This window comes from Meriones unguiculatus, chromosome 5, assembly GCF_030254825.1.
Source record: "Meriones unguiculatus strain TT.TT164.6M chromosome 5, Bangor_MerUng_6.1, whole genome shotgun sequence".
NCBI classification, from domain to species: domain Eukaryota; kingdom Metazoa; phylum Chordata; class Mammalia; order Rodentia; family Muridae; genus Meriones; species Meriones unguiculatus.
The window spans coordinates 43,651,813-43,678,992 of NC_083353.1; the positions used below are offsets into that span (position 1 = coordinate 43,651,813).

At 55.8% G+C, this 27,180-nt stretch overlaps 1 protein-coding gene across 1 annotated transcript in view; it reads right to left on the minus strand.

Moving 5' to 3' along the window:
* Positions 1-24,496, minus strand: part of Plxna1 (plexin A1) — a 46,792-nt gene extending 22,296 nt beyond the window's left edge. Inside the window, exons 1-9 of the mRNA XM_021646870.2 lie at positions 24,364-24,496; positions 18,346-19,612; positions 16,777-16,959; positions 5,517-5,657; positions 4,467-4,567; positions 4,100-4,223; positions 3,844-3,997; positions 3,402-3,501; positions 2,080-2,194 (exon numbers count right to left, since the gene is read on the minus strand). Coding sequence (XP_021502545.1) covers positions 2,080-2,194; positions 3,402-3,501; positions 3,844-3,997; positions 4,100-4,223; positions 4,467-4,567; positions 5,517-5,657; positions 16,777-16,959; positions 18,346-19,590 — 2,163 coding nt within the window. The 5' untranslated portion in view covers positions 19,591-19,612; positions 24,364-24,496. The remainder of the gene's footprint in view (positions 1-2,079; positions 2,195-3,401; positions 3,502-3,843; positions 3,998-4,099; positions 4,224-4,466; positions 4,568-5,516; positions 5,658-16,776; positions 16,960-18,345; positions 19,613-24,363) is intronic.
* Between the last annotated feature and the right edge of the window lie 2,684 nt (positions 24,497-27,180).

A 27,180-nucleotide genomic window follows, 5' to 3' on the forward strand; every position in this document is an offset into this window, starting at 1 on the left:
TCCTGTATTCTTCCAAGCCCAGCAGCGTATCTTCTAATTATGAATTCCAGCTCACAGGCCAGGCCAAGCGGGGGCCTATGGGACACACATGGTCTAGCTAAACTAGTCCCACTTGGACCTCAGCCTTTGGGGGTCTATTGGTTCAGGACCAAAGATCAGCAGCTCTGAAAGGTCTAACCAATTCCCTGTTTCTCAGCAGCCCAAGGCATGCCTGGGAGACCGGCAGACACCTGTGGAGTGGAGCCAGGATCCCTGCCTAAGCCTTCCTGATTATGCCTTCATGGAACCTGGAAGTAGCCAAGAGAAGGCAATGTTTTAGGACTCAGTTCAGGTTTTAGTCATCTGACCCGTCAGCCCTCTCCCTCATGCAGACAAGGCTACAGCCCTATTGGGAACTCAGCGGTCATCCCAGGGCCTGGCAAGGGAGAGAAGCCAAGAGCTAGGCCCACCAGGCCACTGAGGAGGCCACATGATGGGTCTGTTGTGGAAGGCCACTCTCCACTCCTATAGCAAGGTCAGAATGTGGTACTACCAGGACATTCCAGGTCCCCAGGACTGTCAGCATGAGCTCTGCCAACCAAATGAGGTGCCTTCTAGGGCCCAACACCCCATGCTGGCTGCCCACCACTACCTGCTCAGCAAGCTCTGAGTGCAGGGAGGGTGGCAAAGTGAGTGCCTTGCAAGGTGAGGTCTTTTTGCATTTCCAATCCAGTATTCTGGGTATGGAAAAGCATCTTGGGCTAGAAAGCCACAGGGCTATGTGAGCCTGCATGAGGTCTCCCAGAGCCAGAGGCAGGGAGATGGGGTGTGCGCTTGCCATGTTTTCCAAAGAGTTCTACTTGCTATGTCTGTGGCTGTATAATACTGCTGACCTTCCATGCAAAACTGCAACTAAAGAAGAGTATGAGCCCGTGGGATCAACCCATTCCCCAGAATGGGGTACTCCCTGACCCCAACCTTGTGCAAACAAACCAGGGCTCTATTCTTCCCATCTACCTAGCACACCCTGGCTTTGCTGAGGACCTGAGTGGGTTGCCACTCCAGAAAGAGAGTTTCCTCTGCTTAATAAAACTTCCTGGAGGTGATGGGCTAGTCAGGGCAGGATTAGGATACCAGAGAAGAAAACTGGGCCACTGTGGCATCAGGAACCACCAATAGGGGTCTCCCCTGGTTTCTACCAGCACTTTTCTATCTCTGGGGCACTGCAAAGGCCTCTGGAAATAGCCTCAGGCCAGCCCTGGCCAGCTCCCAAGGCCCCTGGCTTGGCTCCTACTACATACCCTGGAAACTATGATCCAGTTCCCCTGCTGCTACCCTCCCAGAAAGCCCACCCCACACTACTACTATGCCCCTGGCTCCCACCCACCGTCACAGCTCCCATCACCATTAGGCCCAGGGGCTTGCTTTCTACTGCCATCTTGTCCTACTGACATCAGGCCAGGAAGCATGGGGAGCGTACAGGAAGGAGGGAAAGAGGAGGGCAGCTCATGGGGCCCTACTCATATACATGACCTTCTGGCAAGCTTTCCAAATAAGTTCAGTCTGGCTGCCATTCCTACTGACCCAAGTAGGAGAGTCACAGCCGCCTCCTCAACCCCACCATACTATTCACAATGAAATGAATGGGTCCTGATTCAAGTCCAGGCCTCATACCAATATGGACCCTAGGATCCTGTCCCAGCTTCCCATCCATGCAGGCCTGTATGCCCAGAAGGAGTGGCCTGCCACTCATACAGTGAGACTCAGTAGTAAGTACCACATGGAGCTTCAGAAACCCGCAGACCTCCATCATTAACTTCCCTCCCTGTCTGGGAAGAGAACTATCATGAAACATGCTGGTTGAGCTGCCCATGCCCAGGCTTCCATGGGGCCTTTATCTCCCAAAGACTATAAAGGACACCCCAGATCACCAGCAAATGTTCCCAGTCTGGACTCAGGCTATGACATTCAGGAAGTTGTTCCACCTTGGTCACACCTCATACTCTACAACTGGCCCTCTAGCCACCGATGGGTATTGTTGGGTGACACCTGAGGCTCACTGGTCCTTCTGAAGCCATGAGACCCCTTAGCTAACCTTACCTCAGACACATTGACACGGCCTTCCAGAAAGGCACAGTCAGCCGCATTATTGGTGCACACATGACGGTATTTGCACCAGTGGCAGGGGAAGGAGCCATTGACACATGCCAGGCAGCTGCAGGGGGAAAATGAGAGACAGTTAGGCCCGAGGGGTAGAAGCTTGTATTTCTACCACTGAGACCCGGTTTGCTGCTTTTCCTTAGAGTGCCACCTCAGGGCCTTTGCAATGGCTGCTCCTGGTTGAGAAGGTCACTAGACCCTTTGCCTGCTGCACATGCCTTGCTCTGAGAATGGTCTTGCATCCTTTGGTTCTCTTCCTCTTCAGCCTAGCACTGGTCACTGGTCACAGTGACCACTGGCCATCATGACAGAACCAGAACAAACTTTTAAGTAGAACACCAGAGGACATGTCATACATCCCACTTCAACGCGCTCAGGCTGGTGCAGGCGGGGACTGGTCAGGCCTCAGTCCATCTCCGCCTGCCCTATTCAAACCTGTTCCACCTGGACAGGAGCTGCTCAGTCCGCATCTTACAATCCCAGGGGCCTGCAAAGAGACAGCCTCACCTTCTCCCTACCCTCCAGGACTCCCTGACCAGTTCTAGTCATGTTGCTCCTGAAGACAACCCCAACAAGGCCCTTGGAGTCTATCAACAGATGAAAGCATGACAGCAAAGGCAGCCAATGCCACGTCCCAGGCCAAACCTGTTAAAGTTCTCTCCGAAATCCCTACCCCTTGCCCTGGCCTTCTAAGGACCCTTTCTCGACCAGTGGCCTGGCTAATAACAAACCTTAATATGTCCCCAGATTCCTTGTATTTGAAGCCAAGTGCTTATAGCCAAGATGAGAAGAAGTAAACAGAGCTGTCCCAGTCCGATTTACTATGCCCAACCAGAAGCCCCAAGAACTAGGCAGAAGCCGATGCCTGGGGGTCCTACTGTGCAGCAGCTATTGACAGGTCCAGAGTCAACACACACTGAGTTGTCATGTCTGGATTCTACAATGGCTTAGATCATTGTCTCCTTCCAAGCTTCTGGCCCCACTCTGGTGGCTAGCAGGGCTTTTCGTAGGTCACACCTCACTCTTCTGCCCAGTTCCTAAAACAGCTCTCCCCACATGCTGCAATAGCAGCCATAGCCTCCCCGCCATGCCCTCAGGGTCTTGCCCAGCCAGCTCTTCCATTGGCAGGCTGCTTTTGTGGGGCCTCTTATCCTTCCTGCTTGACTAGATGTCAGCTACAGGAAGGCAGGCCTGCAAAGAAGTGTCTACAGCAAGACCACAAGGATGGGACTGTGGCAAGGGCAGGGTCTAGGGACACTCACGACTGGTGAACACTGCAGTTATAGAAGACAAAGTCCACAGACGCAAACTTCTTCCCTGTCTCCTTGGACTTGAGGTAGAGCTTCACCACCCGCTGATCTCCTGCAGAACATGAAGGCTAAGGCACCAGGCCATAGGCCACAGAGCCTCACACCCACAAAGAAAGCCCAGATGTAAGACAGCCCATCAGATTTCTAGCCTAGGCCCCAGGTGGCTGATGCCCCTTCCTTGGTTAGCTAGTAAGGAGTCAGAACACAGATTCCTCATACAGGGTTAGTGGACTCGCTGGACTACTTGCCAAGTGTTGAGCATCGCAGGCAGAAAGGCCCTGTGCTCAAACCCCTACCTTCCATCACACACAGAGCAAATGGCCCCACCTCCAAAAACTCTTACTTTTGACTCTCCTCTGTCTGCTACTGCTGAGCAGAAAGGGTACTCACTCACCCTGGCCCTGTGTGATGGGTGCCACTTCCCTGGAAGAGGGCGAGCGGCAATGGATGCGGCCATCTTCCAGGACGCTCTCAGTCTCCGTGAAGTCCTCAAAGGAGCAGTTGACACCGGCCGAGAGGTCAGGCACATTCCAAGCCTGCAGCACAAGCTGGCCCGTGGCAGAAGACATGGAAGACATGGGTAAGTGGTTGCCTGCCCCACCTGCTCCACCCACTGCTCCCTCCCAGCCACCTCCAGCAGCCATACTCACCGGCACCTGGGACATGGTGACTGACACATTGCGAGGCTGGACAGTCAACTGCACACACTGCAGTAGGTCAGAGGCGAAACGCTGGGGCTCATCTGCCCGCTCACAGGCGTCCTGCCTGGAGCAGCTGCAGGTAGAATGTGCTTAGGTTGGGCTCACAGGGGTCCAGAGTCTCCAGGGCCACTGGAGAGGGGTCCCTGAAGTAAAGACATGGCTTCCTCTGCACCCACCTTATACCATTCCCATCACTTGTCAATGGGATCAAATGAGATCTAGGGTAGCTATGACTATCTGAGATACACACAGCAAACTCCAGGGGCCACCAGGCCAAATGTCACCCACCCCTTCAAGCCAGAGCTCCCAGACTCACATGCTGTGCAGGACACACCAGCCACAGTGGGGGTCCCGAGACCCCAGGCACAGCTCACAGGAAGTATACTGCACACAGCTTTCCACAGGCACCCGAGTCACCTGGGGAGGGATCACAGTGTGAGGTCTATCTGGACCCATCCCAGGCTCCCAGCTCATCCCTACAGTCCCCATCCCATAAGAGCGTAATGTAATCAAAAGCCAGGCTGGCTCACCCTGCCTCAGCCAAGTGGGTCAACAGGGACAAGAGAGCCAAGGCAGGCAGCCAGCTGAAACCTACAGCTGGGACAAACAGGTGTCCCCCACCTGTCTGGACTCCTTCAAGGCCTGGCTGCTGAGGGATGGAGACTTGTTAGCTTGGTGAAGGAAGACTGGGGCCAGTCCAAGTAGTGCTCAGAGAGGCTCTGGGTCTCCCCAGTTCTCAAAATCCCAAGGGCAGGGCCAAGAAAGATTGCAGAGGAGAAGCAAGAGCTGACCAGAAAGCCTGGTATCTTGCCTGCTTCCCTCCAACTACTGTCTTTCCATCTGTCATAAGCAATTTACACAGAGGGTAAGAATAGGCACCAAGCTGTTAAAGCTGGACACATAAGAACAGAGCCTTGAAGACCTAGGCAGGCCAGGCTGGCCATGGCCCCTCCAAGCACATAGCCACAACCCACTGAAGACAGCCAGAGCCTGAGCCAAGTAAGCCCAGCCCTGTATCCCAGCTCAACGCTCCAAAGGCATCTGTGCTTGGACAGTGCTGTCATTCAAGCACCAGATTTTGTGGATAGAAGTCACAGGGAGAGGAAGAGAGCCTCCTGATCAGGCCCTGGGAGCTTGAGGTACATGGGTGGCATGGAGCCCTCATACTCACACCTCCAAGAACAGGTCCACTGCGCACCTATCTGTTGAGTCATGTTTTATAGCCAATAGGGCACCTCCAGGGAGAGAAGCAGCCTTATGACTCCAGGCAAGCCATTCCTTAGTTTCCTATGATTGAGCTCTCTGGCTGGGAATCCCACCCCAGCCACCCTGACAGCTCATGGCCAAGCAGCCAGCAGTCACCCACCTGCTTCTCCGTCATAGCATAGAGGTACTGGCGGTTGGGACTGAGGACGAGGTCACGCAGGATAGGGTTGCCCTCCTGAGCCACCACACTCTCATAAGCCAGGGCTGGCCTGCCGCTGGGGTTTGCGAGGTCCACCAGAATCTATGGTAGCAAAGGGCACTCAGTGAGTCAGGCCAACAATACTCTCTCTTAGACCCACTTCACCCGATGTCAAGGTCTGACTGGGCCCCCTAACAAGCACATCTCCCTGCCAAAGCCAGAAAAGAACTCAGAAAGAATTGGCTCAGAAAGAGCCAAAGCTGATCCAGCTCGCTATCCCTGACCCTGGTCAGCCCAAGGACAGAGGACAAGACACACTGGGCAGGTGGGTGTGTCTAGGTTACTCCCCAGACATCAAAACTTAGTGGTAGGGTACATGTGGGCTACAGTGCCTATCGCCAAGCTGCAGGAACCATGGCAGACAGGCATGCTGGTGGATGTTTTTGGGCACTGTGTGTTCAAATGCTGGTTTCTGTGCCCAGAGATTTTGCTGCAGCCCCACATTGTCATTTTCATAAAGCATCTCCTGTCTTAATGTTTTGTAAGCACTGTTTGCCATTACTTTCTGATTGGTCAAATAAAGAGCTGAACAGCCTTCAGCTGGGCAGGAGAGTTAAGGTGTAACTTCCTGGCCCAGAGAGGGGGAGTCCCAGGTGGGGACCAGGTGGAAGGGAGAGTGGCTACTGGAACACGGATGAAGAAAGAGGTGCCAGAGTGAGACTAACATGGCAAGTAATGGGCCATGTGGTGGGAAGTAGCCCAAGCCAGTGTTAGAATAGCTGAGCATCTGCCCAGCTATAGCGCCTGAAGCTTTTCATAAATATAAAGTCTCCACGTCATTATTCAGAGCAAGGGTAGCCAAAGAAAAAAACCTTGCATTTCACACAGGTACGTCTTTCATGGTCCACTCAAGGCTTATGAAGGAGAGCAGGTTTGAGGTAAGGGGGCAGGCAGAGACCTGGTGATCAGTATAGCTGAGGAACAGGACCAGGGGCTCACACAAAGGGAGGCTAAAGCCTGGAGGCCTGGGTGTCTTGGGATGCGGGACACCCTAGCAAGAAGGTGGCAGGGAGAAGGGATCATCATAGGCATGGGCCTGGAAATACAGTTCAGGTCCCAAACAAGCCAGGCGCTAATTAGCCCGCTTCTCTCCTGCAGCCTTGGTGCTGCAAGTATTTTTAGTTGCTTTTACCAAACAAATGTATTTAATTAACAGAGAGACCCATGGGGGCTTTCAAGATGGGACTCGTGGGGAGCGTCTGCCCAGCTCAGTCGGGCCCAGGCAGTCTCCTGGCACAGGACCTGCAGTTTTCTTCTACCCACTGTGCAGCTAAGGCAGCCTAGTACCCGCCTCCAGCCTCTAACCCATCTGGCCTACCTCTCTACCTCAGGGTACAAGGCTGGAGGAGCTTGGCTTTCATTGTACCTGACAGTGAAAGGACAGGATAGAACTGGGGGTAGCAGGGCCAGGCAAAACCAGCACCCTGGGTAGGCCAGCTCTGTCAGGAGCTGGGCGAGGGGCCAGCCAGGGTGGGGCCTTGTCTCTGGACCAAGAAGCTGCTGGCTGAGAGAGGGGGAGGGTCACATTCCTGAGAGCCTGGGCCACCCCCCACATCCGCTCAGCTGCCTCTCCACCAAGACAGGCTTAAGTCAAACCAGACCAGGAAGAGCAGAGTAAGAGGGGAGGTCCTGGGAGGCCAGCAGGGGCTGGGCCCATAGTTGCCCAAACTTCATTCCTTGGTCTCTGGCTGGACAAGCAAAAGCAGCTGGCTAAGGTGCTAGGGGGCCACAGGAGCCCAGTGCCCCTGAAGCTGGCAAGGACACTAAGCCTAACCTTACAGGGGAGGGAGCCAGGTCCTGGATGACTGCTAGGGCTGATCCTATCAGGTTAGCTCCCACTGTTGCCCTGAGTAGGCAGCAAGGCTAGACTCATACTGCCTAGGCCTAGGGCTTGGATATATGTTTCCCTACTCATGAAATGAAAACGAACCCCCTCCATTCACGACAGACACAAGAAAGCTAGCCTGAGGCAGGTGCCAGGAAACAGCCTGTTCAGTGGGCAGGGGATCGAGAGCTCCAGACCAACGTTCTCCAAGCCTTTGAGACCACAGCCGAACTACTCCCCCACACTCAGGATTTTACCCACCTCCACATCCCAGAAAGAGCCCATTCTCCTCATTCCTGATTGATAGCTCTGCATCCAGCACGCAGGGTGCTCTCAACAGGGACCCGAGGAGTTTCCTCCTGCCACAATGACCACCTGACACCAGCCCTATATGCCAACACCTGCCACCACTCTCCCCAGCTTGGGTAGACACCCGGGCTCCAGGCATGCATGAAAGGGAAAGGCTAGAGCAGAGAACAGGCCTTTCTCTAGAGGAGGAAAGGAAAAGACCGCAGGCTCAGGCCGCCCTTCCCCCAGCTTGCTGGCTTAAATTGACTGGGAAATTGACTGGGACAGGTGGTCTCGACAGCTGCAGTTGGGGGCATGTGAGTCCAGCTGTCCATCCACCTGCCTAGCAAAGGGCCACATGCACAAGCAGGTCCTAGGGACACAGCCCCAGTAGAGGCTAACTCTGGGAGAGGCCCTGGAAGAGTGTGGAAACCATTCCTGAGCTAGAGGAGGTGGGGGCATCAGGGAGGCTATGGGTGTGGAGGTTATGGTTGACAGCACCACGTGCTAAGCCAAGCCATGCTCAGGCCCGACATGACCTCTGCACATAAGCAGGCTACAGTGTCCCCGAGCACATGTGTGATGATGGGGCTTATGCTTTGAATATGAACTGCCCCCATAAGCTCACGTGTTTAAACACGTGTGTGAGGTTACAGAACCTTTTGGAGGTGGAAGTCTTGGTAAAAAAACTGGGGGTGGCCCCATTTGCCGGCCGACCGCAGTGTCCTCCCTATGGTGGACTCTATCCCGCTAGGATGAGCTAAAATAAATACTCTCTCCCTTAGGCTGTTTTTGTCAGGGTAGGAATTTTATCACAGAATCGGAAAAGAAAATACAAGACTCCCGTGAGAACAAGCGTGTGTTGGGGTTCCTTAGGGGCATGTATAATGGGGCCCCTGTGTGCATGTGTGTGAGTTAGTTTCTAAGCACATGCTTAACGAGCCTCTGTGCACATGTGGGTGATGAGGTCTCTTTGTATTCACAGGGCCAGGCTCCTGTGTATACACACGGAACAGGTCCCTCTATGCATACATATAGTGTCCCAGTGATCATATATGTGCAATGAGCATATCCATAACAGGTGCTTGTATACATACCAGTTGAGAAGGGCCCGTGTTTACACATGTGATGATGAGACTGCTGTGTGCACATGTGTGACAGGACCTCAGTGTGTATATGTGTGAAGAGGTCTCAGTGTATACATGTGATGGGGATCCTATATGCACATATGTGTGATGATATGGCCTCTGCATACACAGGTGTAATATGATATTTGTGTGCACATGCATGTTCTAGTCACAAATATATGTGTGATATCCCTTTAACACACTTGATAGGTCCCTAGTGAGCACATGGAGCGGGGCTATATATATACCCATGTGTAGTAAGGCCTTCGCACACACGTGTTGAGGTCTCCATGGATATGTATGTGATGGGTCCCTATGTACATGTGTATGTAGTCCCTGGGACTATGCATGACAGAGTCCTTAAGGATGTATGTGTGTGGTGAAGAACCTGTATCCTGTGTACACATGCAGAATATGTGTACACATGATGAGGGCCATGTATGTGGGACCTCTGTGAAGACGTATAGTGACACTACCATATACACACATATGATGAAATCCCTGTATATACACATTTGATGGAGTCCCCATGTGCACCTGTAGATGATGGAATACGCTGGTATACATGTGTGTGATGGGACCTGTTTATACATATATGTGTATGATGATGTCCCATGTATATATAACAGGGTCCCTGTACATATGTGTGTGTGATGGGGTCCCCATGTGCACTTTCACACATGTCCAATGAGGCCCATATGTTCAAATATTAGGGGAATACCTGGCTGGAATGATGGTCCCCAGGTCATGCTGTATCCCACCAAGCTACAGTCTCTATAGCATACCAAGCTCCATCAGACCCCATAGATGGTAAATTGAGACTCACATAGAACCTGTGAGAAGAACCAAGCCTTAGGGCCCAACTGCAGCTGGAGACACAGTTTGCCCTCAAGTATTGGGGAGCCAGCCAGGAGGGCATCCCAGGAGGGCAAAAGCAAGAGCTTCAGAAGGCAAGGTGGGCACAGGGCCAGGGCATTAGCAGGGCAGGGCTGACAGGGCAGCAGAGCCCACGTGCCGACGTCTCAGCCCACAGCTGTCCACTCCAGGGCCACCCACCTGGAGACAGCTGGTCTGGCTGCCCCTTGAAAAGCAGCTGGGAGGCTGGCAGAGCATGGGAAGGCTTGAGCTGGGGCATCCCAGGTTTCCTTACCACCTCCAGCTGTTGCCATCTCGCTTCTCATACTTTTCCCCAGAATCCTCCATAACTGACCTGAACAGCCCACTATCCCCAGATGCTATGGCGGAGCCACCTAGCCTTTTCGGACACAGCCCCAAACCCTGCCAACACCTACTCACCCCAGTGTGGTGACGTAGGCTTCCCCACCCTGTGCTGCTCAAGCCTCAGGTCTCTGTCCTATCTGTTGGGGGTGAACATGGAATCTGAGCTGACCAAGGAAAGAGGCCAGGTCAGACTCTGATCTCCCCAGTGGACAGAGGATCAACCACAATACAGCCGGCCAAGGAACACCATACCCATGGATCCCAGGACCTCAGGAGAAGGCAGAGGGTGCCTTGTCAGACTGGAGACAAGGCTACTACCAGTGGGGAAGGCCAGAGCTCCAGGCTGGCCAGGCTGCCTACTGGGCTCCAATCACCTCCAAGGCCCTGGCCAACTGCTGCAGGCGGGTGGGCAGGCAGCTGACGGCCTGGCCAGGTCAGCTGTCCGTCCAGCCCAGAGCCAACAATGAGACCATTATCCAGACCAAGGGCAGGCGGGGTTGCTGAAGAGGATGTCTGGGCCATCCAGGCTATATGCCAAGGCCGGCACGCGCCCTAGCTGCCCGGAGGCAGGGGGCTGCCCAGTTTTGCCCAATCTAAGAGAGGAGAAGTCCCTTGTTCTGCTCACCCCAAAGTGGCACCCTGGGCTGACCCTACCAACTACGTAGCCCCGGCCTCCCTGCCTATGTGAGAGTACTGAGTGACTTGCTCTCACGTCCCAGGACAGGATCTGGGGGAAGACAGCAGATCAGGGACAGCAGCCAGTGAGCCTATTAGTTTCTGCAGCTACAACTGCCATACCTGTCTTCCACAGGAGGCTGTCTGAGGAGGGGCAGCATAAGGCAGCCTTCATTCACATAAAGGCCATTCCTCTAGCCCCTGATTCCCACCATCCTCAAAGGCCAGGCAGTTTGGTAGTGTAAGAGTAGTTGGCACTTATGCTGCCCTTAACCTGGTGACAAAATGTGGTTTGCAGGTACCCAGTAGCTGTAATTGGGACAGGTGTAGCCAGGGGTTCTAGGACTCACATTTCTCACCTCTATCACACATAAAGTGTGGGCAAGGAGGTTAGAACTACAGACAGAGGACAGGCAGGGCTGTGAGGACCAGTTGCAGCCTGCTCCAGCACTGACCTCTCCCACACGGTGATTACTCTAGCCAAAACTCACCTCTTAGGACTGAGAATTCAGGGGTTCACAGTTCTACAGGAGAGAGCATCTGATTGGAGGTGGCTTGAGACTCTGAGCCCTGGCCCCACTGCTTCCTACTCATGAAACACTTTTCCTAAGCCAGCTCTGGGCTGGGCTGTGTGGCCTTCCCTGCCACGGATGAACCCTGACTGCTCCCAAGGGAAGGGCTTCCCAGGGTGGGTACTCAGAGCAGGGAACATTACAAGTGACTCCCATGTGGATCTGGGTGACCAGATGGTCACTAGGAGCTCACGTGCCATAGCCTGGGGCTAATAGCTAGCTAGCAGGGATAGGGTCTGTGTCTTGATTCAGCCCCCAGTGGAGTCCTCCTTTAGAACCAGCAAAAGGAGGCAGTGCTCCCAGGAGACAGAAGCGTCTGCTCTGTACCAGGAGAGTACATGGGTTCCACAGAGGTACTCCACAGAAGGCAGACGGCTTAGGCCCCTCTGTTCCCTACTCACAATCAGCAGAGGTAAAAAGCAGAAACAGGTCCTGCCAAGTAGAGCCAAGGGTCTCCCACCTAGTGCTTGGAACAAGACAGCAGTCCAGAGGTTGGATGAAAAGATTAAGATCAGAGCCAACAGCTCTTCCCAACACTGTCAGAATCTATGCCTCAAACCTATGTCCTTGGAGCAGTGTTGCATGAAACTGCATGCCAAGCAGAGGGCTGCATGCTTGACCTGCATGTGGCCCACACAGTGTGTAGCTCATGGACCCAGAGCAGGCCACAGCTTGGCACTGTGGTCAGGATGAGCCTCACAGCAGCCGAGCAAAGGACACAAAGGAAATGCACGTGACTCAGCCCATTCCCGGCATGACGGCCCCAAAAGGTCAGCCAGGGCATCTCTGCAACGGGGAGAGCCTGGGAGGGGCTCTGGGGAAGGTGATGCTGGTGCTGTGTCCTCCAGCGAGCCTTCATCGTGGTCACCACTACGGGTGCCTCTGAAGACACAGGGTCTCTAGCAGGGCTGGGTGCAGACACAAAGAGGGCAAGCTAGAGGCATCCAAGGTCAAGGGCCTGTGGTAGCAGGTGGGGCTGTTTGTCCCTGAGCAGCCAGGCTGCAGCAGCACAGACTCAGCTAGCAGCAGAAACAGCTGTAAATGAAGAAGGCCACTGGCACACTTGAACTGCAGAGCAAGCTGGCTGGAGGCTTCACTGCTGCTCCGGGCTTCAGATGTGCTGAGCAGAGCTGTGCCCACCACTCAGAACATCATCTGGAGACACTGTGATTAATACCCTTGGGAGCACACACCCTTGGCAGAGCCAGACATCTATGCCTGGACAGATAGGGCAGCAGAGGCTGAAGGGGGAGGCCTTCAAGGTCTGTGAACATGGGTCTGGCAGGGCCCTGAGCACTGCAGCCACACTTCTGTTCCAAAGGATCACAGCAGCAAGAAGTCAAGAGTATGGTGGTCTTGGATCATAACTGGAATGCCACTAACCCTGCCCCTACCAACTCCAGTTCTGCTTTCCACCCTCTCCAAGCTTCAGGCTCATGCAAGTCCAAGGAAGGAAAGGTTTCAGGAGAAGCTGGCTGACCAGGTTAGAGCACCTCAATCGCTAGGCTCACAACTGGCCCTGGGCAGATGAGTGCTAGTGCTGCCTCAGGCCCTGCCCTCAGCCACCCCCCTTCCCCGGACTGTGACACCTTTCCTCAGCTGTACAATGCCACAGCACGTGGTTCAAACACACATTAGGTAGCACATAGAACTTTCTGGAAACACGGGTTAATTGCCAACACTGAACAACTTCTTACACGGAAGAAAAAAAAAATACAGATATCCAGATTCTCCTGGGGGTGGGGGGAGGAGACCACAGATGCCCTGGCAAAAGAGGTCATATTCTACCTGGCACACTTATTAAAGGACCTGACTGGGCCTCAGAGTTCACAATCCCTCAGTCCTGAAGTACAAATGGACAGGGTGACTGTCCTGGGATACCCCTTCCTTCCCAGCTCTTCAATAGCCTGGAGCAAGTACTTGGCAGGAGTCCAGAGCCTATTTTTGCAGAGGTACCTGGGCCATCTTGCAGGACCAAACAAGGGCTGCAACTGTGAACTCAGGCCAGAAATGGCTCTTTGGAGGCTGTAGGGGGAGCTATGTACAGGGCTCTGGGGGCAGAGGAGGATGCTGGGAAGGGCATTCCAGAGAGATGGCCTCTATTGGGGGAGGGTCATGTTGGCAGGCAGGGCTCTGGGGAAGAAGGGGGAGGTAGGGGCACCCCCAGCCAGCCTTGAGCAGCTGAAGTTGGCAGGTCTTAAATTAATCGCTACAATTTTACACAACAACACGTTTGGCAGGGCCTGGCCTAGGGCCAGCCAAGTCTCTGGAGCTCCCTGGATGCTTTTTAAAGCCCTGGAAGTCCCAGGCCTGGGAAAGATGGGAGGGGCCAGCCCAGCCTGCCTGCCCTAGGTCAGGCATTGGCCTGGGGTCCCCAGAGTCCAGGCTCCAACCCACAGTGCTAAGAGTGGGGGAGGAGGTGGGGCGATGGGCACCCCTGTGTACAGTCAGACGTAGAGCTAGGCCCAGAAGCCTGAGGGGTGGGAGGAGCCTCGATAAAAACAAGAGAGCTCAGGAGGCCACTCCAAAGCTTAGACGCAAGAGGTGGCCAGCAGCCCACAGGCGGCAGGCTAGCACTAGCCCAAACAGCGCACCATAGAAAGCTGCACATCTGTCAGGGCCATGACCTGGAGAGGTACACGCTGGGAATCTTGTTGCCTGGAGGTGGACCAGGCCACAGGCCCAGCAGTGAGAGCTTTGGGTGTTTCCAAGCCAGGCCAGCAGGTAGAGAGGGGGTTCCACCCTAATTCCCTGGGACAATCTAGAGGCACTGCATGGAGGCCACCCCAATCTCAAAGGCCACCAAAGCAGCCCTGGATGTAGTTCTGGGGACCAGCAACTGAGGAAAGAACAGCAAGGGAAGGGGCTCTGTGGTCACTGAAGCAGCTTGAGTCTCAGAGCCCTGCCAGGTTCCAGTCATCCTCCAAGGACCCACTGAAAAGGAAAGGGAGGGAGCAAGGGCCTTGGAGTCATGTGACATGACTGCTTTTTGCCTCAGTTTCCCAATCAGCGAAACAGATGCTGGGACTGTTGTGAGGCCTCCAGTGAGTCAGTCACATGAGCACTCAGCACATGCTCACAGCAAGGGAGCTTGTCAGGCTCTAGAGAAGTACTGAAAAGAGGTCTTAGAAAGACCCACACAGCCAAAAGAGAGCTGACAAAACTCCAGAAACACCTCATTTGCACAACACTGGCAACAAAAGAAGACAGATAAGACCGGAACACCTGATGAATTGTTTCCTGAGATCCCAAACCTGAGACAGGAGGATTGGGTGAAAAGGTTCACAGATGGCAGGGGTCCCATGGCACAATTATATCCATATCCTGGGCAGTACAACAGGCACCCATTTCAACCATAGAGCTCCAAAATAACATCAGTCCAACTTTGCACCCCTAACCCCACCCTCCGCAGCTGATTCCATACACCCCAGAAAGGGCCCTTCCAGCATTTGCACTTCGTCCAAAAGCACCCAGTAATGCAAGGAGTCTAAGTTACAGGTGAGACTCTGGTGAGCAGGACAGAAACCCTCGGCCTGATGAGGGCACTGGCGGGGGGCAAAGGGCCTGCAGGGTCACTCAGACCGCCTTCTCAGCTGGACTGTCCAGCAGCTGTCTAAACACAATCTCAAGAGGGTAACCTGGCCTAGGCAGCAGAAAGGGCTCCACTTCTACCTGCCCTCTTGGGCATGGGGGGTGAGGGGAGGTATGAAAGAGGAATGGGAGAGGGCTGGGAATTCAACCTCTGCCACAGATATCACCCACAATGCAATCTCTGCTCATGGTTAGCCTACAAGTTTCCGTGTTCCAGGACTCAGTTTCCTCTCTGTGGGAGCACTGCCAACCAAGACTCAGGGGAACAGGTATGCTTCTGAGCTCACTAGTCAAAGCCTGTAACCAAAGGGGCCCCTGGGGGCCTAGGAGGCAGCAAGGTGAGAGAGGACCGGAGAGACCCGTTCTCCCAGCCTCACCTGGGCCTGTCTGCCACCCCCACAGCCCACAGGACATCAAAAGAGACACACACCCAAACCCAGAAGCCTATCTCTAGCTAGGAGGTAGGCACCAGAGAACCCCAAGAAAATGCCTCTAGGTCTACTGCACACCAGCTTTCATGACCCTTCTCAAAAAACATCCAACTGACTTTTCTCAGTGGCTCCTTGGTCTCATGGGCCTCCTTGAGGCACACTAAGTTACAGAAAAGGCCGCACTGGAGCTCCAGGGTGCACCTACACAACAAACAGGACAGGGCTCCAAGGGCCTGGTCTGAGCTGCTTGACCACCCACCTCCACTGGCCAGGTACTGGGTTCTACAGTAGAGAGTCCAGGGGATTCCTTTCTTACCAACCCAGCCGCAGCCCCTCAGTTACCAGCTCAGGTCCCAAGGCCTCAGACCATCAACAGTACCCCAGCCTAGGATAGTGAAACTGAGAATGGGGACTTCCCAGAGAACAGGCAAAGTTGGGACGTGGTTCCCACATGCAAGGCTAGGGGGCAGAGAGTGGCCAGGACTTCCTGGCCTTGGGCCCAGTCTCACCCACAGGCACACGAGAAGGCAGGCCGGAGGGCGGGAGGCTGTGTCAGCAAGAGCTCTCAGCTGTTATTTCATCTCCTGGCCCGGCTTGATGGTCCTCTGGGTACCCAGGCAACTCTACCCTTCAGTTTTCCTGGAGGCTTCTTCCACCCAGCAGGGACCCCACCCACTGCCCACTAGTGACAAGCAGACCCACAGCCCGGGAATCCCTTCCTGTCCAACCAATCCTAGAAAAAAAGTCTAGAGATGAAACAGGCTAGTACACAGAGCCAGCACCCCCCTAAGGCCCAAGCTGGGCCCTCGGTCACTCAAAAGTCACCCACTCCCGGGGCACCAGGCGATGGTGCAGTAGGGGCGGGGCACTCCCCTTGCCCTGCCCTTGGCCTCAGCATTGCTTTGCTGCATGGTGGGTGGGAGCAGGGCTGGCTAAGGCAGAGTGCTGCTTCAGCAGACATCAGATCTCCCAGGGCTGAAAGTAGGGCCCAATAGGGAGGGGGGCTGCACAGTCTTGCCCAGCCCAACATAGACACAAGCTTCCCACCCCCAGCTTCTAGACAATCAAGCCGACCTCTAGGACCCAGGCTTCTGCACAGTGGCCCTCAAAGTCCTGTGCGACAGAACAAAGCCAGTCACAGGAAAGGTGGAAGCACTGGCTCCCCACAAGCCCATCTATCCTTGGGCCCCCAGATACACAACAGAAGGACAGGGGGAAACTTCCCATGGGAAGCCCAGAAAGAAGGGGGCCTTTCAGAGGCACCCAAAGATCTGAGCCCTTCAAGGTCACAGGGGCATGCACCCACCCACCTCATGCACAGAGCCAGTCACCCTGTCAGAGACAACCTGGCGTCTCTGCTTTGGATGGGATCTGAGCACACACAAACACGCCACCCAGCAGGGGGGCCCTCCAAGCCCACACAGGCCTGACCTTGCGTATGCGGCCGCTGCGTGTGCCAGCAAAAACCACGGTGCGGCCCTGGTAGTCATAGGCAGCCACGGCAGTTAGGCCATCTTCCTTGTCCACAAAAAGGGGTGTGCCCTCTATGGTGACCGTGCCCCCCAGCGGCTGGTTGAAGTCCTGCCCGCAGAAGTCGTCATCAATCTGCAGGGGCTGCAAGAAGTGGTAAGGTAAGCATTAAGTAGCAGTGGAGAAGGCTGAGGCAGGCCTGGGCTGGGTGTGTGTGGGGGCGGGGGGAAGGAGGATGGCATACAGCCACCCAGACCCAAAAACCTGGGGGGAAAAACAGGGTCTGTGTGTCACTCTGTATGCATGCCCAGAGTGGGAGAGAGGCCCAGAGGGGGTGACTTGAAGAAGTTCAAGTGAGCTCCAGAGCCCACAACCATGGAACTAGGCCAGCCACACTAGAAACTGTCATGTTGGACAAAGGAACAGCCTAGAGTTGGGGGGCAGCCAATAGAAGTCTTCCTTCTGTAATCTTACATTTGCACCTTGCACGTAGACAAAGCCTACGTTCAAGGCAGGAGGGAGTGGGCACACCCAGAAGGTAGCCGGGGACTTGCTGTGCAGCAGGAAACGATCAATACCTCAAGGTTCCGGAGATGGCTTAGAGTGGAGGCATAAGGAGGAGGACAGATAGATAGAACAGGAGTTTGGGGAGAAGAAAGAGGAGAGCCGGTCCTCCTCTGGGGTCTGAGGTTTGCTGGGCTAGGTCACCATATGGATACAGAAGGAGGTCAGCCTGGCTGGGAATCCCGGGGAAATAACCAAAGTAACGGGCAAGTCTGAGATGAGGGACAGGGCATCCAGAGTACACATGGAGATACAATGCCTTTCCTGAAAAGCCAAAGGAAGAATAGTGGCTTCACCTCCCCCCCTCCCCCTGCACTCAGCACCTCAGCCATGCTTACGGCTGCTCCTCATTCCAAGGAGCAGCCTGTGGCTCCAATTCCGAGATGGAAAACCTGCATCCTCCTGGGAGAGTAGCTGGCTCCGGGGGCAGTAAACACTGGCTGCAGATGCAGAGCATATAGCACAGGGTAGCTGGGCTGCCCCTATATCAGGCTTCTTTGAAGTCTATCCCATGGTGCATTCAGCACCCAGCATTGAGCACAGTGGGGTTCCAGGAGGCAGGCATCCTGCCAGGAGGATATGGGAGTGATAAGCTCCACAGGAGCAGTGTCTGGGGTCCTTGTGATCGGGTGCAAGGACTGTTACTGGCTGTGTGAGCCTGGGCAAGGCAATCTACCTCTCAGCCTCTATAACCTCATCTGTAAAAGGAAACAAACTAAAAACGGTCATCACCATCCAATGTCCCCAAGGGCTCTAGAGCTGTGTGGACAGTTGCTACCACACACCTAAGGCACAAGGCAATGTCAAGGCTGGGAGCAGACTTTGGGGCTGATGTGCTGGGGGCTCACAGGGCTGGGGGACTGGGGCTGGGAGAAAGCAGAAAGCAGGGCCACCAAGGCGCAGATAAGATGTGACCCTGCGCAGGAGGGCAGGGGCCCTCACCCACACTCCCCTATCCCTGCTCACCGAGTTGATGCAGCCCAGCTCCTTGTTAAGCAGCCAAGGCAGTGAGAGCTTGCCTTCGCCACGGTAGCATGACTGGATGCGCTCCTTGATTTTCTCCTTGATGGCCCTCAGCGTGAACAGGCACAGCGCCGACTCCTTGGGTGGTTTCACACGGTTCTTCTGGCCCTGTGCAAACACGGTGAACAACACGTCCTCATCCTCAGCAAGGCCCAGCTGCTTGGCCAGGGCCCGTCCTGGCCGGCTCAGGTAGGCGTCCTGCACCAGGCGGTACTCCACTCCAGCCTGCTCGCAGCCGATGGGGAACTCCACGTAAGAGTAGAACTTGGGGTCGTTCACACACAGCCGCACAATCTTGGAGGTGAAGAAGTGCTCACCAGCAGCGTCAGGCGAGGTGAGCTGCGTGTCCAGCTGCAGGGTGAGGTAGTAGACGAACTGCTCGCTGCGGAAACTGTACACATAGTAGATGTCAAAGGCTGGGAACTTGGACAGTGTGTCTGAGGGGATCTTGAGCTGAGACGACACAAACTCGTCCTGGTATACAAAGCCAAACATGTCAGCGTCTTCCTCATTGGCCATGAGCCGGCGGCTGGACAGAGTGGGGAAGTACTCTGACTTGCCATCGATGGGCGTGCCCACGAAGAGCTTGGCCTGGCCCTGGCCGGGTGGCCCAGCAATCAGCACTCCTGCCATGCTGCCAGCCTCTCGCACGCTGGACAGGTAGTGCTCTTTGCGGTGGTGCGGCTCACCCAGCTTGAAGAGATCGTCCAGCCTCAGGAACTGGCAGATGCCCTGTGAGGCACTGCCACAGGCCAACAGGCGGTTGGCCGCATAGTCCAGCAGCAGAAGCTTGTTGACGTTGTCCGTGCTGCCCAGACCGTGTGGGCATGACTGTACACTGGGAGGTGGGTAGCATTTCTCGTTGTCTTCTACGGGGCCCGTCACATGGGCCCGAAGCAGGGTCAGGTTCCCTGACAGCTTGTAGATGCGATTTACTGCGCCAACATACACTTCTCCTGTCTGCTCGTGAACCACCAGGTGGGTGAGGCCCCAGTCACTGGCCACAAAGGTGCGGAAGGCAGGCTGTGGACCCACACCAGCTGGGGGTGAGCCGATGGCCATCCACACACCCCTCAGCAGCAGCAGCAGCAGCAGCAGCAGTAGCTGTGTCCGAGGGCACAAGGGTGGCCGTGGCATGGTGGGCTGGGGCCTCAAGCCAAGGTATTCAGGTCCTATAGGGGCGAGCATCACGGGACTGGATTTCTTGGCCCTAGGAAGAACAGGCAAGAGTGGGTGTGAGTGTGGTACTACCCACATATGCACAGGGCATTATGTACAGCCTCCTCATTTCCTGAGCTCTTCACATGTTATGTGTGCTAGGCAGATACCTCCAAAAAGACCCTCTCTCATCACCCCGACAGATCAGAGCAAAGAAGGCACTTCCATGTCCTGAAATATGCAGGCAGCAAGGGTGAGCCAAGTGTCACAGAAAACGCAGCAGAGCACAGGATACCTGCCTAGCAGCAGGGTGCTCCCCTAGAGCCTGTGCTCTGCCACTCCTGGAAAGATAAGAATGGGTCCAGGAACACAGGGCAACTTTCAAAGGTCTGAGGTCTACATAACCCTGACCCAGACCCTGCCCAGTCCCTGAGGATCAAGATCCCTCAAATTCCTCAGTCTCAAATGGGTGACATGTTCCCTGCATCAATGGCTCCCACAGAGCTGGGCACAGATAGGCTGTAATTACACATACCCTCCTTCACACAGCGTGCCAGCTGCCTTGATGACTCCTAGCGCCATTTGGCTCGGGGTAGCCATGTCCCACACTATTAGATTCTCTCCAATGTGCAGACTGTTCCCCCGAGACTCTAATCACCCCCAACACAGCATCCGTACCCACAAGCACCCCCCCCACACACACACACAGACACCCCTTAGTTTCAGAGACACACAGCAATAGTTCTGAACTTAGTCTGGGCCACTTTCTACAGGATCTTGACTCTGGCACTGCTCCAGGGCTGACCTTGGTCCAGCTTCTGCAAACTTCAAGGCTGGCACTCTGAGGTCGGATCTAGAGGCAGCAGCTTCCTCTGGACTCCCCACATCCCCAGGCAGAGGGCATCCCCGTGATGCCTCCTCCCAAGTACTCTAGCTTCACACTGTGCTCTAAGCAAAGAGGACTTCCAGAGAAAGAGAGAGAGAGAGGGCTCCCTAAACCCAGCCCTCAGCAGTGTCTTCTGGCCACTCCTGGTGCCTCCCCATCATGTCCACCCACAGCTAGGTCTACATGAGGCAGTTTGGGCCACTTTTCAGACCTGCACTGCCTATCAAACCCTGGCATGACATCTCAAACCCAGCTGTGTACCAACTGTCTCTGGAAAGTGCCACCTTCCAGGACTGAATAGTGTTGGTCAAATGGAACAGCCCTAATGAAGACAATCCTCAGTTTCCCTGGCCACCAAAGGGATGGCAACACTTCTTCCCTGGCGGATAAAACAGTTCAAAGCTCATGACCTGATTGACAGGTGCTTGTAAGCGCCACACTCTTGAGGACAGCGGGGCCACAGAGCATGCCTGTGGGCTTGCTGGGGAGGGTGTCTTACCCGATTCCTTGACTGATGTCTGACCATGGAAGTGTTTAGTGTGGTGCGCGGGCAGTCAGCCAGTATACACAGCTTCTTTATACTCCCACACACTGCTCTCCCCCATAGCCCCATTCACAGCTGAGGACACTAAAGCTTAAACATGGTGCCTTCTCCAAGTCCAGGTGGGGGGCTAGCCAGAGGCAGGAAGCTCAGCCTTTAATCCTCCGTATCATTCACAAGGTGCTCAGCCTTTAATCCTTCATATCATGTACAAGGCACCCTGCTCTGCCCTGCCCTATACCTACCTGCTCAGGTAAGCCTGAGATGCCTCTTCTGATCTGCTCACACAGGCAGCAGTTGCTGGCACTCAGCTACCTACCTTAATTCATGGCATAGGCTTGGTTAGTGGCTCTGGCTACTTATTCCTAAAATGTTCTCCCAAAAGCACATAAAGAGGGTGCAAATAAGTCACACTCTCTCTCAGAGCCACGAGGCCCAAGCAAATTCAGCAAACACTTTGTGACTGAGTGAATAAGAAAGCAAAGGCACTAGGAGTGGCCACTAGGCCTGGGCAGAACTATCCTCAATGTGCATCCAGATGGGGAAACTGAGGCTCAGGGCAGGAAAAAGTCTCTAAATCCCAGAGCAGATCTAGAGTGGTATCATCTTGTAGGAGCCCTCCCAGCACGCCATCAGCTGCTTTGTGCCCTAAGACCAGGGTCCTCCACATGCAGCCAGCAAGGGAGCACACCCCCATCAGCTTCCTTCCCCCACCCCCACCCCACCGAAACCAAAGCAGACTAGAGAGCAGGTTGCTTGTAGACAAAACGGGCCTGGACTGAGCACTGAGTCCATGCGAACTCCAAAGAAAACATGAATCACTCACCGTTTATCAGTTCAAAGCAGGCCTGCAATTACCAGGGGCTGGGCTCTCCCCTCCTCCGGGATAATTATACACGTCTTAATGCAATTACGGGCCCTACTTTTTATATTAAACAGGAGGGACCTGGCTGAAGAAGCCACCATCCAAACTCCAGCCTGGCCCTGGGCCCACTCCTCCGCCTCCCAACAGAAGCTGCTAGGAAGGGATTGGCCTGGGGGCCACAGGGCTGCCAGCCAGGAAAGAGGGGATCCCAAGCCTACACCTACACCACACAAAGACTAGCAAGGATGCCTGGACTACTTGTTCCAGTTTAGAGAGACAAGACTCGGGACTCAGACAGACCCAAGGTCACACAGCCAACCCTGATGGAAAGGAACCAGGGCTTCTGTGGAGACCCCAGGCAGGACAGCGGCCAGGTCCACTCAGAAAACAGTGTGTGCCTGCAAATCAGGGTCTGATACTGGGTGCTGGGCCAGGCTGGGGGAGGGGACAGACAGACAGGCTCTGGATTCTGTGCGCTGCCTGGCCACCCTAGCCTACAGAAATTCCCAGACGGGCCTTTCCACCTGCTCTAGAAGAATCAGGTCCACTGGATGTCAGTGGGTTAGGGGTGTTCTAGGAAGATGACATGAGGACACACCTGCTGGACACGCAGATGTGGCAGCACAAATGGCCGCAGCTCCCTAACACAGACAAGTGAGAGGCTCAACAGTAGGGCCACGGTGGTGCTGGGCGCGTGCAGCAGGGACCCAGGGAGAAGGAAGCCAGGCTTGCAGGTGGGGTCCTCAGCCAAGGGCCACTCTGGAAGAGGCCTCCAGTGGAACACACAGAGCAGAGCCCTCTCCCAATCCTGGATGACACCATGGTTCTCACTCAGAAACAAAGACCTCAGAGCCCTCACACGGGGACAGCTTTGCTCCCTGTGCCCTGCTGCTCTGAAGCCTTGTGGGTGTGGACAGGCTGGTCTTGCTGACACCTCAGCTAGTGGTTCCCCATCATCTGCCAGAGAAGGATCGCCTTGCCTTGTCACCCTGCCCCACCCTGTGGGAGGACATAGGAGATGGTCTCCAGTGGTCCACTCTCTACCTGGAGACCTTGGAGTCCTGCTCTCCAGAAAAGGTGTGGACTTCTGGCCTTCCCTGGGGTCCCATACTCCTGGCAGGGTGCTCCATAGGATGTGGCTTTGTCCACTATATCCTGTCTGACCCCAAACCTGAAAATGCATACCTCAGCCAATTTGGTACACAGAGCCCAAGCCTCCACCCATGCTGTCCTCTGTGCCTGAAGACACCTTTGGTGAGCTCCCCACTGCCTGACAGCCTAACCCAAAAGCAGAAGTCCTGCTTTGCACCTCTGCCTAGGGCCCTGACTAAGTGCTTCCCAGACCCAGCAGACTCTTGGCCAGCCTAATGGAGCACCACCTCCTCGTGCTTACCCCCAAAAAGCAAGGGACCTGAGAAACTGGGGGTGCTCCCGGAGGGCTGGAGACGCGCTGGATAGCACCACCCCCACAGGGCTGAAGACCCGCAGCACCTGCTGGAGGAGGCAGGTAGCACCAGGGGACAGAACCAGAGGTGGGAGCCTGGCTGAGGGGCAGAGGCTCAGTCCTTTCCCATCCCCGCCCAACACACCCCTTTCTTTCAAGGGGCGTGGCCCCAGCACCCCACCGATGAGCCTGAGACAGCTCCGGGCACCAAGTAGCCTCTCGGAAGCCCTCTCTTCTCCTTCCAGGGCTGCACCTGGGGTCTCTGCAAGCAGAGGGGCCTCCCTGGAGTCTACACTCGCCCTTCCCCGCAGCAGCCAGAGTCAGCCCACCACCGCCGCCGTCCTCGCCGCACATCAGGCCTGGGACCGTCCAGGAAGCGAGGAGGGAAATCTCCAGGGAAGGAATGACCCGTGGAGGCCCTGCGCAGGGGGAGGCCGAGGAGGCCCCAGCCGGCGTCCTCTCCGGTGGCACCGCACCGCCCGCTGCAGCCGGGTGGAGGGCCTGCGGGCCTGGGCTGGCCGCGGCGCCCACTTGCGCGCCGGGGCCGGAGGGGACAGGGGTCCCCACGAAGCCTTGCAACTTCCACCCCATCGCTCGAGGCCGGCCCGGGGCGCAGCCTGGGACCTGCCCCGAATCCCGCGGCCCTGCCCGGGCCTGCCCAGCGCGGCGCTCGAGAGCGGCCCACGTCCCCACCCGCGGCCCGGTCCGACCCGGCACGACACGGGCCGACATGGACACCCGCAGGGCCCTCCCCGCGGGGCCACTGCAAACTTTCTCTCCTGCCTGAAGGAGGGGGCCGCGACTGCCGCCACAGACACTGCGCCGCCCGGATCGCAGGGCCCCGGACGCGCTGCGACCCGCCGGGACGCAGCGAGCCTTTCGCGGAGACCGCGCCCGGACACACACCGGCGCCCGGACGGAACCGCAGGACACGCCAGGCGCGGACACGCGCGCCGCAGTACCCGCGCACACCCCCCTGGACGCCGCCAGCGGCCCCCGGCCACTCGGGACCCCCGGGCCGCGACGAGCCTCCCGCCGCCCGCGGGGAAAGTTGCGCCCCGACTCACCCGCCAACCCCGGGCGCGCCCCGCCGCTGGCCATCGCTGCGCCCCGCCGCTCGTCCCTCCGCGGGGCCGCCCACGCTGCGCAGGCCGCCCAGGCCGAGGCCGCCGCGCCCGGGCTCCGCTCCGCTGCGTGGCTGCGTCGCCGCTGCCCAGCATGAATGGGGCGCTGAGCGCCGCGCGGCTGCGGACCGGCCTCGCTCTCGCCGCCCCGCGGAGCGCCGTGCCGTGCGCATGCGCCGGCCGAAGCCGGGGGCGGGGCCGGGGGGCGGGGCGGGACCCGCGATGGCCTGCAGGGGGCGCTCGGCCCCGCGCCGAGAGCGCGCTCGCTGGGCCCCACCGCTTGCCTTCAAAGGGCGATGGCTACCTCAGCCTAAAAACTCTGGGCTGGGGTGGGGGTGGGTGAGGTGGTAGAGGTGGTCTCAGGAGTCGGTGCACTCTGTAACGAGCCCTGGCTGGAAACACATCGTTCGTCCACGGAACGGTAAAGTGGTAAAGTGAGGCCGGAGAAGGCACTTGCCCTGGTCCAATTGCTCATCTCCGCCTGCACACGGATCGCTTAGGCGGGATCGGCACTGCACCCCGCAGGCCTCAGGCGGAGGCGCGCGCTGGATGCCAAGCTCAAGGGACAACTGTCCCGTCTGCTATGCGGTCCTGCAGCGGGGCGTGTTAGAACCACCCCAGCAATAGAGAGACCCCGCCTCTAATAGGCGGACCGTGGGCCCGGGGATAGCCTGCAGAGCTGGGTGCGCCAGATGGGACGCATAGAGAACCTTTCTCTCTGAGAAAGGCTACCCGGTGCAAGGCAGCCAGACCAAAGTGAGGCAGGCAGCCTCTCACAGAACATAACAGAGCAACCAGAAAAGGTGGTCGTGGGAGGGGAGAGCATTGCTTGGGTGCAGCCTGAGGGGACCCAGTGCAGCTCCCCCGGTAAGGATCATTGTCCCTGCTCCTTCCTCTCCCAGGCAGTCATCACCCTCTTTCCCCTGTGCTCATTCTTGCCTGGCTTTTCTCTGGGTGTGACCGTTTGTATTTTGTCTCCCTGAATGACATATTCTTTTGTGTAGCTTGTTTGGGGATGCTATAAAAATGGGGTCTCACTATTCTGAGAGGAATGCAGGGGCACGTGGTCAGTCTTTGCTCTCACTGTGTGGCGTGGGTCATTCTGGACAGTTAAGCCTCCCTTCTGCTACTGCGATGGGATTCCCCGTTCTAGACCTTGGAAGCGCAGGGCCCAGGTAGATACGTGTTTAGTTTCAGCACACATGGCAAACTGGTTTTCCCCAGTGAAATCCCACCCTTCTGAATGGTGGAGAAGTGTCAGCAACAATGGGAAAGGTTATGGTTTGATTTTGCCAGGCTGAGAGTTCTCCATGCCTCCGGATGACCATGAGACCCTTCTCCCTCAGTTACATTTACCATCTGATCCCACAGGCACTACAAACTGAATGTACAAATATCTGCTGTGCTGTACAAACGGGGTACACTGAGACAACAGGCCATGTGACCTACCCCAAGCTCCCTGATTGTTTGGTGACAGAGCCTGGAGCCTAGCCCAGGGGTTCGGCTTAAGCCATACACTTCCCAGCTGCATACCTGGCTGCTTCATACAGTTGGCTGTGCTGTCCAGTCCGCCACCTTACCTGACTCGCAGACTCAGTCTGCTTGGAATGCTTTGGGGAAGTGGCAGCGTGAAGGCCACGCCAGCGGGGGATGCCTATCCAGCTGTCCCCGGGCTGTCTCTGCTCCTCGGCTCCAGAGGCTGGCCGCCGGTCTCCTTTGCATGTCTGTCTTCTACACTACCACTTGGCAGGCACTCAAGGCTCTTTCCATTTTGTGATCGGCAATGCCCAAGAGAACACTCACTTCCGCTTTGAGGTAGGCCTCCATCTTCGGCTGTCTCTGAGAAAGTGGGGTGTATGTGGTCAAAACTCAGCTCCTCGTTACCTTGGTAGCTCATCTGTACCTGTCTCCCCAAACTACAGCACATCCCTATAAGCTGTCCAACCATAAACTCTAGTCTCATTGACCAGGCCCTCTGCATTTCTCAACTCCGAGAATTCTTCCGGAAACCTTACTCCAGGCTCCTCTCAAATCCTTCGTCTCCCACGTATTCTCCCTGTTTGTGTGCTGGAGAAGGAGCTGAGAACTCTACATCTTGATCTGAAGGCAGCCAGGAGGAGACTGTCTTCTGCAGACAGCCAGGAGGAGGCTCTCATTCCACACTGGGTGGGGCTTCAATATAGGAGACCTTAAAGCCCATGTGTTCTCCCCGCCCTGCTCAGCAGTTCCTGTGTACTTACTAGTGAACAGCAAAAAATTTGGAAGTCAGTGCCTCAACTGTGTTATCTTGTTGGAACCTTCAGGGGTACGTACCTCATGTCAAATAATGTCATATTCAGCCTGTCTTAGTTATGGCTTCTGTTGATGCGAAGAGGAAGCATGGACCAAGGCAAACTCTTATAAAGAAAAATATTCAATAGGGGCTGGCTTAGAGTTTCTGGGGTCTGGTCTATTATCATCATGGTGGGAAGTATGGTAATGTACAGGCAGACATAGTGGTGATAAAGGACTGAGAGTTCAGCATCTTTATCTGAACACAGCCAGGAGGAGAGTGTCTTCTGCAGACAGCTAGGAGGACGCTCTGATTCCACACTGGGTGGAGCTTCAGCACAAGGCCACACCTCCTAAGAGTGCCACTCCCTATGGCTAAGCACTGCAACACTTGACTCTATGGGAGCCAAACCTATTCAAACCACCACATTCCACTCCCTGGCCCCATAGGCTTGTAACCATAACACAATGCAAAATGCATTTATTTCA